Source organism: Terrapene carolina, unplaced genomic scaffold (genome assembly GCF_002925995.2).
Source record: "Terrapene carolina triunguis isolate 2854851 unplaced genomic scaffold, T_m_triunguis-2.0 Scaffold193, whole genome shotgun sequence".
Lineage (NCBI taxonomy): Eukaryota > Metazoa > Chordata > Testudines > Emydidae > Terrapene > Terrapene triunguis.
The window spans coordinates 5,704,380-5,719,000 of record NW_020664544.1 but is presented as its reverse complement, the minus strand read 5'-3'; the positions used below and the strand labels follow the sequence as shown (position 1 = coordinate 5,719,000).

Genomic DNA, 14,621 nt, shown 5'->3' with positions numbered 1-14,621 from the left:
GTGTGTGTGTGTGTGTGTGTGAGTGAGAGAGAGAGAGAGAGACTTTTTCGAGTCTCCCTAATCCATCCCTCCTCAATTTTAGCATTCCTACCCCTCACCGTCTTATAAGAGGAGATGGGTTGGCCTCCATAATTCGGATACTGACATCCTAACTGTTACAAAGTAAATAAAAGGAAGCGGAAGTGGATAGTGACCAGTCTTGCACGCTTGCTTATCTATCTATCTATCTATCTCCATACACACCCCACTATCTATCTATCTATCTATCTATCTAGAAAGATAAATGTTCCTATTAAGAGTATAGTGCCTAATTTGAAAATACCCATAATTCACCACTAATATCTTTTAATAATGATACATAATGCATGAGCCTATTGTTGGCAGTGAGGGAAAGAGGGGAGGAGTGGAGGGTGGTGATTTTATTTTTAATCCGGATCCCTCCAAATGTAGCAAAAACCCCTTTTGCTGGCGTCACTGACAATCTTTCTCGGAGCCTTTATTTATTTTGTTTCTATTTTCCCCTGCCTTCTCTAGTCACGCCAAATAAATGCTACTTTCCTCCTCTCTCCACCTCCTTTTGTTCAGCCCCCACCTCCACTCCCCCTTTCTTCCAGGCCCTAATGTGGGGGAACTTTTATAGAGACATATTTGGTGCGCTGGGGTTCATACCACATCAAGGGCGGTGGGGTTTTCTTTATCTTTATTTATAATCTACAGAGGGAATTAAAAACCCAAGTTAACCTGGTAAGGCTGTGATGTAAATGAAATATAGCCAATGTTGTGTATTAAAATGTGTGTGTGTGTAATAATCATCATCATCATCATAAATTATGGCTATAGGCCGCAGACCAGAGAGAGGTCAGCCTGATGTGTGATTTATGTTCCAGGAATGTTGTCACAAGAAGGGTAGGGTGCGGGAAGAACATTTGATTTGAGATTAATAACATCAACAGACAGAACGGAAACAAGATTATTAAAGCGAGTGAATGTTTCCCAAAACGAAAATAATTTTAAATGAGATTTTCCCCCCTCTTTCTTTCTGAATCAAATCGTGTCAAGGTTTCAGTGATAAATCTCCGTGTAGTTTTAAAGAGGTTTAAGCTGGTGTCGTTAATCCTTTTATCGAATAACTTTTGTGTAAATGTTACCTACATATAACATAAAACATCTACTTTTTTTTTATGGGGATCATTCAAGACTGTGAGCAAATTGGCTACATAGGAAAAGATGAGCTGTAAATATTTAAGCTTTTGTTGTCTTCCAGTAAAATCGCCTGGCGGTTTCCACAAAGCTTTCCTACCGCCTTACCTAATTAACACGATACATTTCATTTTTAAAATGCACTTAACCCGGAATTACCAACCGCCTTTAACTAAAACAATAAAAGGAGGTAAATGATGGATTGCAAAACAGCTCACGTTTTTTTTATTATTATTATTATTATTATTTATTTATTTAAAACCAAAATTCACCAACAGGAAAATACGTTTGTATTTTACTACAGATAATTTCTACTGATAACTATTCTAATGCAAAGCTTGAATAGATACAACTGATAAATAATTTCCTTCAAAGACCATTTCCAATGAGCAAGTGATATCCAAATGTTTGAGAACCATATATATGAGTCCAATTATTTTTAAAAAATTACTTATCTGCATGTCTGCATGATCTTCATCTTGATGGTATTTGTGTGTGTGTGTATGTGTGTGTATGTATAAACAACTTTCGGAAAATGCTAAAACTCTGATGAAATGTCATCTTTAGTTACATTGTTGAGAAAATACCTCAGATTTTTTATTTATTTATTTTTTGTCCATTAGAAACGTTTTCCCACCATTACCACTGGAAGAGTTCTCTGTATAATAAGTCCGATTTCCCATGCCGTTGTGATGGAAGTTTTGTCACTTTTCTGTTTTACAGTTCTCTTTCTTTCTCAAACTGCTGCGCTGTTTCATTTGTGCTGGACCAGACAACGGAGAATTGGTGAGTGTTATTAAACGTGATGCCTGGTCGTTAAAAAATAAACATCTTAGAACCAGAAACCACTAATTTTTTGAAAGAGACAACTTGTTTTCCTTTCACTACCTTTATAAGGACGATAATTGCCTTAACTTTTCTGTGAAGTGTCTTCGTTTTCTACTGGCTTGTCTTTAAACTTTGTGATTTATGGTTATAATTTTGGGTGGACATTTTAAATGGAAAATATTTTCTGTATTCCCTTTGAAGGGACGTCTAAAATGACCAGGACTGCAAAATTTGGGCTAATACAGTCACTTTTTAAAACAACACAAAACGTATAAGCTGACATTCAAGGTGATATGGAACCTAATATCTACTTACAAGACACTCAGTGTATAGAAATGCAGTTATGTTTTTATGATATTTTTTTAATTCTCCAGTCATTTAAAAAAGAACACAAAGTTGGTACTTCAGAAAAGTTCTTTGCAGAGTCCACGGTACCTCTGACATTCTAGATATTCGATCACAAGCCCTTGAGGTCCCATTTGCGAAAATCTATTGAGTCTTGCAAGGGTCTTTTACAAAGAATAATCCATGAATCCTATTCGTGTCTCCTCCATGCCGCTCTGTAACCCTGGTGTTCCACCATCGCCTGTAGTTGAAGATCTATGTCCAAGTAGTTCATAAAAACTCAGAAGGAAAAACAATCTCGGTGAAAAATGAGACGATATTTCAATTACACGGTGGAACCCCCTCACGACAGAGGTTTGAAAACTGGTGTTAGAACAATAGGTGGAAACACTATGCCACAAGTACTCCTGTTCTTTATGCCCCCTAGTAAGTCTCTAGCCAGCACCTTGGAAGTCTTTCCCACCAGACACATCCCGAAAGTAAGATGTTGCAAAAGTAAACTCTTTATTTTCAATGGACACTCATCAAAAGGTGCGGAAGAGTGATGCAAACGGCACCAGTGGACACACCTTCCAAGCGGGATCCAAAGAGCTTTTGTGTCCACGCCTTTCCTTCGCGGGCTACAGTTAAATTCCCCAGTCAGCACTTAACCCAAAGGGCTTGTGGGCAAGAATTAAAGGCGAGAAAAATCATTGCAATCTGGAACAATAACAGCAGGGGAGAAGGAAAAAAAAGTGCAGACACCTAAATTCTTTGCCCTGTCTTCCTCCCACGCTCCCTTTGCAAGGCTTCCGTATCCCTGCACCTTCACCAAAACGCACCGGGGAAAGTTTCCGCTAACAGCGGTAGTGTGCGCGCGCCAGGAGTCAGAACTCTTGTCTAGTGCTAGCAGCAGCGTCTGGCATCATCATCATCATCATCATCATATTAATACAAATCTTTATTGTTCAACCCCCTCCCTGAATTTGCCTTTCCTGTGTGATTTTACTCTCTGTCCCCTTTAGAAGTGCAAATTCCACCTCCTCCCCTCCACCAACCTACAGTAGGTGGGGAATCATGTAGCCACCAGCCAGAGAACTTTGACACGCAGACTTAATATTAAAGTTCCCCACGGCTGTAGGCTTTGAGTTGCATCCACACAACGGATTCGTCCTTTTGTCACCCTCCCTTCCCCCCATCGGTCTCGACTCCCTTTAAAAAAAAAACAGTCCCTGGCTGGCTGGTTGATCAGAGCCCCCTCTTCCTCCCCCCCCCAAAAAAAAAGTATATTTCATAATTATTTCATATTAGGGACTCTTAACAAGAGACAAATCCAGTTGGAGGGAGAGACAAAATATATGCAGCGGTTATTGAAAGAAAGACGATTCTAACTGTGAGGGGGTGGGGGGGGGGAGGAGTATGACTATGTTGCAAGGGTTTATTAACATAAATTGACACCTAATTGTTAAACACGTGAATCAAAGGAAAGCTTTGCTATCTTTCTGTCTAGGCCTCGGTCCACCACGTCTGCAATTAGCATAATTTTTCACTAGTGACGCTGTTTGGAAGGCTGTTGGCTTTGCCCAGCGCTCCAAAGCAAATCTTGATTATTTTGTTTTAAATACCACCTAGCTTTATTTCAACTCCCCCCCAGCTTCCCTACCCCCCACCCCTCTCTACCCTGACTCATGATTATTACTATTATTATTTTTAATCCTAGCCAAGCCGTGCCTAGTTAAAGGTTTCGCGTTCAGCTTTTCTTTCTTTCCCTTTTTTTCCCTCCTTCCCTTCTTCCCCTCTGCCGTGGCCATTGTTATCAGTGAGCAGGGCGTACCAGTCTATAGGGCAACTAGAATCTCAGGGTTTGTCCAGTCAAAGCCCTGAGCTTTTCTACACATCTTGGAAGCTGTAAAGCATCTTGCTTTTTTTTTTTTTCTTCTTCCCCAAACGAAGAGAGGGAGAGAGAGAGAGAGAGAATTTGAGCAGCCGTAACCGAAAGCTACACTGGTTTAGTCCCCCTCCTTTGGCTTTATTACTGGATTTCTCTTTTTTTTCCTCCACGCACACTCACACACTTCTATCTATCTATCTATTCCTTTAACATTTTTTTAAAGGAAGAGGGTGGCATTCCTTGCTTATTGATTGCTTTGGTGCTGGATGTGAAAATATATTATGTCTGCCTGTGCTTTGCTCGTCAGAGACTAAGGTAAGCCGGACTCAAATAGGCTATCACTTTGTGAATGGCGGAGTCTATGTCCCAATGATTTATGACCATATGACTCCAATCTCGGTTCAAGAAGAGTTCACAAGCTTTAAGCTTCCATCCACGCAGCGACTGTTTTGCAGCCCTCATCCAGGGGCCTTTCTTTCCCCCCTGCTTTTCAACTGGGGGGTTCTGCTTGGGGGTGATGATGGGGGGGGAGGGAAATTTTAGGAATGTGTCTCTATTTTCCAGGCATATTCACCGCAAGGCAGTCGCTGGAATTTGAGGTGCCTCTTAGCACCAGCCCATTGTTAAGGGCCATGTCGATAGCTTTCTTATTTTAAACTAAAAACGGGTTTATTCTGTCTTTTGCTTGGTCTGTGAAATATACCTTAGGCGGGGGAGAGGAGAAATGAACTGCTCTTCTTCCTAAACAGAGGCAGATTGTGAATTTAGGATTTCCAACATGGAGGGAATCGCTTTAAAGGGAAATAAATAGGCTTAGATCTGTTCCCATCCTCTCACCCAATCTTCCTATGAACCTTTTGACATAGATCCCCTTTCCTTCTCCATCTCGATATTCACTGTTTTTTTTTTTCCAATCTCCTCTAAATCTTTCGCAGTAAAAGTTCCCAGGCAGGGTGTTGTGTCTTTAATGTTGTTATCCTTCGCAAAGTGAAACTTGGAAGGTGGGGAAACATACCAGAGTTGATCCGGCGATAGTTAATTGGAACATGATATAATCTAATATTTATTATTCTGCCTGAGATTTAAAAAAAAAAACCACAATTCCTTGGAGTAAATAATTAGGATTCCGGCCGTCTTCGGGAAGATAAATGACCGGCATTTGTGACGCGTTGAGAGATGACCTACAAAAGCAAATCTCTTCTGTTGAAGATCCAAACCAGCTAGCTCCGTTTTTGGGGTAGAGAAGGCGGTACAATTATGTTATGTATTTTTTGAAAATCACCGCTGTTCTTTTTAGCTGCTTTTGATACGCCTCTCGGGCATTTAAAAGAGAGAGAAAAAGAAGATAAAAAAGAAGAAGGAAAGCCGTGTAAAACAGGAAGGCCTGGGAGAGATTTCCACCTCTTTGCACTCCTAGTCAATTTCAGCCACCCTATTCATAATAAATGTACTGCTGGTTGTTAATTAATTCACAGCTCTTCAGCTCGGGTAGAGGAGTATACTTTTTAATATTTATCATGACGAGGAAATAAAACCCGAGTACTCCCTCCAATAATTCTCCGCAAAATTATTCCAGCCTCTTTGTCGACAAAATAAATAAATAATATATCTCCGTGGAAGCTATTGCACAGATTTGGGAATGTAGAAGGGATTGAGTTGATGTATAAAAGCTAAATCAACCTTACATGTGTATATTGGCGAAGAGTGTGTTGTTTGAAGTGCAGTTTGACATAACCACAAACACACAAAAGTCGGGGGAGGAAACATCGGAGTGTTATTTATTGTAAATCTGTGCATTGTGTTAAAGCTTTAGTATTTGAAAACATCTCATTAGACTTTATTTACATACAGTTTATTTTTAAAAGTGAGAACATTACATTTTAAAATGGATATAAATATCAAAACAAATCCATCCTCGCAAAATGTGAGTAGTAATGGGGAAAATCCACCGGGTTCTTAAAATAAGTTTGCTGCTTGGTTGATCCCCAGACACCAAATTATTTTCTGATCAGTGTCTATTCTTCTTGTTTTCCCCCCCCCACATCCCATGTAGAGAAAGTTCATGCTTTGGGCAAAAGGAGGTAGTGAAGGCTGGTTTTTCCGGTTTTGTGGAACTTTTGGGCTTGGATTGGAAAGCAAACTTAAACAGAAGAGGGGGGGAAATGATGAAAAGTCAAAGGGATAGAAAGCTAGAACCAAATGGCCTGGTGACAAAATTGTTTTTTTTTTTTTTTTTTTTTACGAAAACAAACCAAACCAAAACACAATGAAACTGGGTTTGGAAGCAATTCTTTTCAATGGCAATTCCAGATTCAAGATTTTAAAGACATGGGGCTGAGGAGTGAAAAGGTATGTGTCCTAAACACAATAGGCAAATAGGCCAAAGGAAAAACGTTTTTTTTTTAAATGGATGGACCAATATCTGTTTAAAATATTTTCTCCAGAATTGCAAAGACAACGTGTGTTACTATGGAAGCAGCAAATCAAGCTAAATGAGTCAAGAAACCCTTACCTGGATAAAATAGAGAGACTATTTGCCATTCTTGGATTAAAATCAAACATTCCGTGAAGCAGTCCTACCATAAAGCAACAGAACTCTATAATATCTGATTCTCCAAACTTTCGTTTCTGGGCACACCATAACCTTCTTTCTTTTATTCTTGGGAACTGCTTATTACATGGACTGGATTATGATGGGGGGTAAAAAGGCATGAGTTATATTGGGTTCATGTTTGTGGTTAGCAGTGATCCATTTTGTGTTTTGTTCTTATTATATTAATGTGTGTGTGTGTGTTTATACGTATGTATGCATATGAAATCACCTGTGCTTAGACATATTTATACATACATGGTGCAATGCTGTTCAGAAAAATGCATTGACTTTAAAAAATAAACTTTAAAATAGTTGATGAGCCTAGGGAGGAGGAACACAGGACAAATCTGTTCAAAGCATCTGTTAGCCCTGTTCTGTAGGACCCTATTCATGTCATGTGCTTTTCACGACCTAAGATGGATTCATAGCCAGGCCACTATCATTGTGTGTTTCTTCTAACCTTTCAGGTCAGCTTCCAATAGACAACTGGAAACGGATTGTCACGTGACCTTGGGGTGCCAATGTTCTTCCGTAAGGGTCTCAAGACCCTGGTAGTCGGTAAAAATATTTTTGGGGAATCCCAGAGATGCAGAAAACAACATACTACGACAGTTCAACGCTGTTTGGAGGCTATTCCTACCAGGGTGCTAATGGGTTTGGTTATGATGGCCCTCAACAGCCTTTCCAGCCTTCTTCTCACGTGGAGAATGACTACCAGAGGTCTGCCTGCTCCCTCCAATCTCTGGGCAACACTGCCCCACATGCAAAAAGTAAAGACCTGAATGGAAGCTGCATGCGTCCAAGTTTGCCCCGGGAGAATCATCAAGCCCCACCTGTCTCACCACCCCCAAACTCTGTCACCAACAGCAACAGTAGCAGCAGTAATAGCCAGTCAGGGAGCAGTAAAACTGCCCCCAGCAAATCAAATCTCAGTTCAAACGCAACTCTCACCAAACAGATTTTCCCCTGGATGAAAGAATCGAGACAAAACTCCAAACAGAAAAACAGCTCCCCTACCACAGGTATAAAGTTCTGCTTTTGTAACCAGCCACTTTCCTAAACAGCGAGGGAATGAAGCCACCGGCCTGAATGTTCTTGTCTGAAAGTGGAAAAATACATGCACTGGAAATACGACTATTGTTGGAGTAGCCAAGCCATTCAATCTCTATTCAAGCAAACCTCCTGGTGATTTCAATGGGAGTTTGGCCTGAATAAAGCCTACCGAATTTGGCCCATGATGAAGATTTAGCTGTGTACACTTGATTTATGCATTTATTTATTTTAAATGCCATAATATTGTAGTAAAATGCACCAAAGAAATTGTACCTAGCTAAAGGTGGCTGAAGCATTGAATGCATGTAGTTACTAATAAATGAATATGTATCTCCATTGCAGCATATTTATCAATATTAAAGAAATTCCATAGTATATTACTTATCCATCTATTTATCGATTAACAAATAGATAGATAGACAGAAGAACACCATGGAATTGCTCTTATATATATAATATAATCATATATAGTTGTACATACATACACATAAACAGATATACACGTGTCTGTTTATTTTATATATGTGTGTGTGTGTGTGTGTTTTACTATAGTATTTGTGTTATATATGCATATATATTCTATACGTGCAATTATATATATGCATGTACACTAAAGGCACAAACATACGTGTGTGGCTATGCGTGCGTGTGATCACAGATACTAAATACACACCCGCATTTATACAAAACACACACATATGCCTGTGAGTCTGAAATATACACACATGAAAACACAATACACACATCGCTGGCACCCGTGTTTATATTAATTTGCTTTTCAAAACACTGCCCCCTGCCAAATGTTATTGTCTCAAAATTATCTGCTGAAAATAATCGACTCCTAAATAAATGGCCCTGGAATCCTTTTCTGCGTGACATGATCAAATTTTCATAAAGCAGGGGCAGCTTTGGAGAACAGAACTCTTAATAAATGACATGATTATAGAGTGCAGACTAATGTGAAAGGGGTGGGGGTGGGGGGGTTTGAAGTCCGCGTGCCTGTTACAGGATTTATTAGGAACCGGTGCATTCAATTTCTGCATGTAAGTAATTATCTTTTATTTCATTTCGGGCCGGTAGAAAGCTGCAGCGGCGAGAGAAGCCCTCCAGGGTCTTCTTCTGCCTCCAAACGAGCCCGCACTGCCTACACCAGCGCGCAGCTAGTGGAGCTGGAGAAGGAATTCCACTTCAACCGCTACCTTTGCAGGCCCCGCCGCGTGGAGATGGCCAATCTGCTCAACCTCAGCGAAAGGCAGATCAAGATCTGGTTCCAGAACCGGAGGATGAAGTATAAAAAAGATCAGAAGTCGAAAGGCATGGGGTCTTCCTCGGGGGGGCCCTCCCCAACGGGCAGCCCGCCCCAGCCCATGCAATCTTCAGCAGGGTTTATGAATGCCTTGCACACCATGACTACTAACTACGATGACTCATCGCCTCCTTCCTTCAATAAGCCCCACCAGAATGCCTATGCCATGCCAACTAACTACCAAAACCCCATCAAAGGGTGCCCCTCGCAACAGAAGTATGCCAACACCGCGCCGGAGTACGATCCCCACATAATACACGGCAATGGGAGCACATATGGGACTCCCAATATGCCAGGCAGCCCTGTATACGTTGGAAGCAACTATGTGGATTCTATGCCTGCTTCGGGCCCCTCCCTTTACGGCCTCAATCACCTGCCACACCACCAGTCTGCCAGCATGGACTACAACGGGGCTCCACAGATGCCAACCAGCCAGCACCATGGACCATGTGAGACCCACCCAACCTACACAGACCTTTCCACGCACCACGCCTCTTCTCAGGGCCGAATCCAAGAGGCGCCCAAACTCACCCACCTGTGATAGGGTGAGGGCTGGGTGGGTTGGGGGGAGGGCAGGACAGACTCGTGAGGATGTTGTGGAGCACTGGAGTGGGGTAGTGAATCCGCAGTGGGATTTGGTTCAGAAACATTTGTGTTGAGCCCTTAAGATATTTGTTTGGTGGCCTGTCTTGTTAGCCCTTCAAGTGGAGACATTTTCGGCTTTTTCTGGTTTTATTAAGCCCGTTAGGCACAACTTCTGATGATTAATTCTATTTATTTGCAAGATTCATCTAATCTAATCTATCTATCTATCCCCATACACATCTATCTAATCTATCTATCTAAACTCTAGATAGATATACCTTTTAATGCTTCAACACAAATGCTTTTGAATATATTTGGGGTAGTTTTATGGAAATCTAGCAAGATACAAAACCAAAACAACCTGATATATTTAAAGAAGGTACGAATAAGTACAAAGATTCCTCGGACATTGATAATGGCAGCATACTGTCAACCCACCAAATCTATACAATTGGCCTATCAATAACAGATACATTTTTTTTATCTAAACAGATTCACAGAAAACTACACCCTCCAAATCTCCCCCCAAAGAATCTTACCTTTTCCTTTCCAGTCTAACTCTTGAGATGAAGAACATCTTTTTTTGCTGAGTAATTCCTCCCCCCACCCCATTAGCTGAAAATATACATATCTGCCAACATTTGGAAATATAACCTTTCTTCCTCCGCCTCTTCACACGGTCCCCAAATAGATTTAAGAGTTGCAAAGGTTCTGGAAACACATTTCTGCAACAAAGCTGACTTTTATATTTTATTTTTTTTTAAAGAGGCCAAAGAGAGGAAGAGAAAGTTGACAGGTCTGGATATTTTTAACCTTTGCCTCTTATGAAGTGAAGTCTCCATTCGGTTACATGTTTTTTGTTTTAGGGTTCATGAACAAAAAAGCAATCTTAAGACTTAGAAATCCTACATTTTGTTCCTCCTTCTCTCTTGACTTAACGTGAAAACAGGGTATTTTTGAACAAACGGTATGTCCTCCAAAAGAAGCAGAAGTGAATGGACCTTTGGTATTTGCTAATGCTTTCTTGTCTGGACATCTTTGTTGCACTTAGAGTTTACATTGAATGGGTATAAAACAACTTTGAAGGGCGTTCGTCCACTCAATCCTGACGTCTTTCAAAAGCTGTGTGTTCTGGTGAACATTCATATATATTTATTGGTTATAGCCAGTTTAAAATATTTTTCCTTTTTTTGTATTATTTATCCCCAACATTATGTATTTATATGAGAAAAAGAATCAAAGTGTACTTTTTTAGTATTTACTTGTTATAAAGGACATTGTGTTTCCTTGTCATTGTACAACAAGCTTATTTTAGTTATTGTAATTTAGAAAGACCAGTAGTTTTATGTTACCCTCGTACTTATGAATAATGTAATTAGTTCTACTGGAGGCATGAGAGCAGAACCAGACTGTAATTGTATAGTCCTGAATTAGAAGAACTATAGCTAATCCCCCTCCCACGTCACCCCTCCTCTTTGGAGATCTTTCTTTGTTCCTATAGAAGTTATTTTATTTCCTTGCTTAAGGGTTGTCTGTTGAACAATTCTTGAATAAACTTTCTGTTATCAATTTGGATCTTGTCCTATTAGTCGGATCTAAAAGCAAAAATAAAATAAAGACCAAGTAGTCAAAACACAAGCTTAAATATCCCAGAGACTAAAGACAGATAGATGGATATCTATAGTCTCTCCTCCATGGCGCACCCCTCAGGTTATAATCCTATTTGTTTTACAGCTCAGGTTATAAACCGTTGACACGTTCCTAGACTACAATATTTAATTAAAAAGTTAATAATTAGTCTCTATTTCCCTCACCTCACCTCACCCCACCCATTCGCCCCTTGGAAGCCTGTTTAAAATTCTCCCAAGCAGACTAAAGTTCACCGTCCTCTTCGGAGGTTACAAAGAGAGGAGATCACGTGTCATCCGAACGACACAGCCATTGGGCCTAAAATGAAAACAAAGGAAAATGATTAATCACAAAAAGGCAAAGAGGAATTTTAATACTGAAGTGAAATTAAATCACTGAAGAAGCAGACGAATAAAACCTTGGTGCTGGGAGAGAGATGCTGTGCTAGGGTTAAACTGCTAGGGAAAGGGAAAGGGAGGGAAAGATGTGCAGAAGCAAAAGCAAATATAAGATAATGCTCTGGATAATTTGTCTTTTATGCTCCAGTGCCTTAAGAAAACTTGTGTGGGTCAATAAAAGTTTTATGATGCTGGAACTGGATACAAACTGTCGGTCCAACACAAAATCGCCCCATTTGCATTGCTGTAACCAATAAGCAAGGAGAAAGATCTGAGAGGCAAGGTGATACTGAAATGCTGACACTGTTCTTGAAGAAGAAAAAAAAGATGGAAAGGCACTAAATACTAACATCATTTCGGTTGGAAACAATGGCTTAAATTTATTAATTAGCGGCGTGTAGTGCCTGTATGTACAGTCTTCTTGATTAGGCCACACACACACATACACACATTTTGTGTATGTGTATGTATATATGGTTGAATGAAGACTTTACATGAGCAATTATTTTATCTTTGATTTCTTTTTAACAAATGAAAGGCCAGGTTAGTCATTCTAGCCTTTGTGCAATCATCAATAATAATTAACCAAATAAGCAAAAAAGAAAGAAAGGAAGAAGAAGAAGAAGAAACTTGTTTTTCTACACAGGACTGTAACTGGATAATATCCACCCATGCAGGAAGAAATTTACGATTCGGTGATACTACAATTCAACTGCACGGAAGCTTTGATTGAGATCAGATCAAATAACAACATTCAAGGTTTTGGGGTCTTCCCCCAATATAATTTTCTGGGAGATATAACTGAATCTAAAAGAGTGGGCGCCATATTGTTCGATTTTGTATCACGAAATGCTCCGAACTAGTTTCAAAATAAGCGAAAGTGAATCCACCAACAGACCCATGTCACATTTCATGGCTCAGACTGATGTTGTTTCTTTTGCCCCCCCCCCCGGCCCACCTTGCAGCGCCCCAGGTTCTCAGTTTTATTTTGCACATGCTTGTATTAAATAAGAAGATTTGTCTTTGTCTTTAAAAAAAGTTTGCATTTGCCTTTAATGTTCAGTATACATGTAAGGTATTCTCTAAGAAAAGAAAAGAAGACTTTCCCCTTCAAATAGGAAGAAAATTTAATATCTGATCACTCCATGTGAAATACAGAGCAAAAAATGTTCCCCCAACAGGTTTTATGGCTGTAACGTTAGTGTTAGTAAGGAAGAAGAAAAAAATGAAAGAAGCTATTGTCACTTTCCAAGTTATTTCAGCATGTCCCACACCTCTTATAAACTATTCTGTCTCCCAGGCAGTAGAAAATGCTGTCCTGTTTTATTATTAAAACTAAGATTCAAATAAAGCCAGATTTTAAATTGTTTTGATTCTGATCTCCGTTCGGATTTGCCAATTGTTTTTTTGTTGGTTTACCTTTTTTCCTGATATCAGCAGAAATCTAATCAAACAGATATGAATGTTTTGGAAAAATACTCTCCCAAACTTTAAGTCCATGTCCGGGTTGCAGCCATCTATTTTCCCACTGTTTTATTTTCCTCTCCTTTTTGCTGCACTGCAATTCGGCTTGGCTGTAGATTTCTGTGTTTCTTTTTCAATGCTTACCACCCACACGGATGTTTGAACTGACAAAAGTTTCTAGGCTTTACTGCCTGCATGACTTCAGTTTGCCAACCCTTCTTTCCTACAAGATTCGGGAAAATAGAGTTTGAACCAACACACTAAAAACCTTCTAAGCTTTCAGAATCCCTTATTATTTTTCTCTCCCCTCCTCCCCAGAATTGTTCATTGTCTAATCTTTCTTATTTTGCTCTTCTCTAGGTTAAAGTTTTCGAATAATTCCTCTCACAATAACTCTAATAAAAGCCAAATTTCTTTGGTAAGTTGGTTAAGGCCCAGCTGTCAAAAGGCTTTCGAACAAAAGATTGATCGTTTCTCTCTCTCTCTCGGTTTGTGTGAAGCTGCTGGCTTTAAAAGAACAATCTTACTGGGAAATGACTTTTAATTTAATTATTTTCCCCTAAACTATTAAAGGGGAGCTGTTTAGCGACAATAAATCTGATTTCAAAGATATCAGTGACCTTAAAACACTTTCCTCTTGCAGCAAAGTTTAAAGCATCCATTAGGTCTCACTTAGGAGTGGGGGGTTAAGGTAATTTAACAAGCTAAGATTTTTCTAGTCAACTTTTAATGTTTGCTCTATGACTTCAAAGGATCTAAAATGTTCTTAAGAACCTCTAGCTGCCCCCCAAAATAAACCTCTGCATTAAACTTTCATACTGACCTGAACTTTTTTAAAAATCCCAACTGCAGATATTGGTAAATCTGAAATTCCAATTTGCCTCATTCATTAGGTTTAGTCTTCCCTGGCTGTTAATGGAGACTGCCTCTGCCTTAATTTAGGAAAGTTCTTTTCTAGTCCTGATTTCAATCCGTTGTCAAAACTTTAAAAAGAGTAATGAGCTCGCTTCTTAATTATGCCTGTCTTCCAGAATGTGCTAATCAGCCACTCTTTTCCCAGGGAGGGAAAGAGTTAAATAGGGAAACCCTCCCCTCATTCCCACCCTTCCCTGCCTTACAGTCATCTCCACTTTTGCAGCATAAACCTATTTAAATGCCCAAGTCCTTCTAAAAGGGGGGGAAAGGATGTTTCCGAAGGACCATTTTTATTTTAATCTATTAAAGAAAATAATGCTTTCTGTTTTCCAGCAGGCCCCGCCTGCCATTGGCCAAGGCTGGTCATGTGACCAGGAATTGGCTGCATTTTCGGCTCAGTCTCCAGTTTAATAGAGCAAGGTCCCCATACGCCTG

At 39.8% G+C, this 14,621-nt stretch overlaps 1 protein-coding gene across 5 annotated transcripts in view; it reads left to right on the top strand.

Annotated features, from left to right (window-relative positions):
- Positions 1 to 11,500, top strand: part of HOXB3 (homeobox B3) — a 58,111-nt gene extending 46,611 nt beyond the window's left edge. For all 5 annotated transcript variants that reach the window (XM_024203745.2, XM_024203747.2, XM_024203744.2 and 2 more), the window contains 3 exons: positions 1,924 to 1,986; positions 7,304 to 7,858; positions 8,970 to 11,500. In XM_024203745.2, coding sequence (XP_024059513.1) covers positions 7,423 to 7,858; positions 8,970 to 9,736 — 1,203 coding nt within the window. In that variant the 5' untranslated portion in view covers positions 1,924 to 1,986; positions 7,304 to 7,422 and the 3' untranslated portion in view covers positions 9,737 to 11,500. The remainder of the gene's footprint in view (positions 1 to 1,923; positions 1,987 to 7,303; positions 7,859 to 8,969) is intronic.
- The last annotated feature ends 3,121 nt before the right edge of the window (positions 11,501 to 14,621 follow it).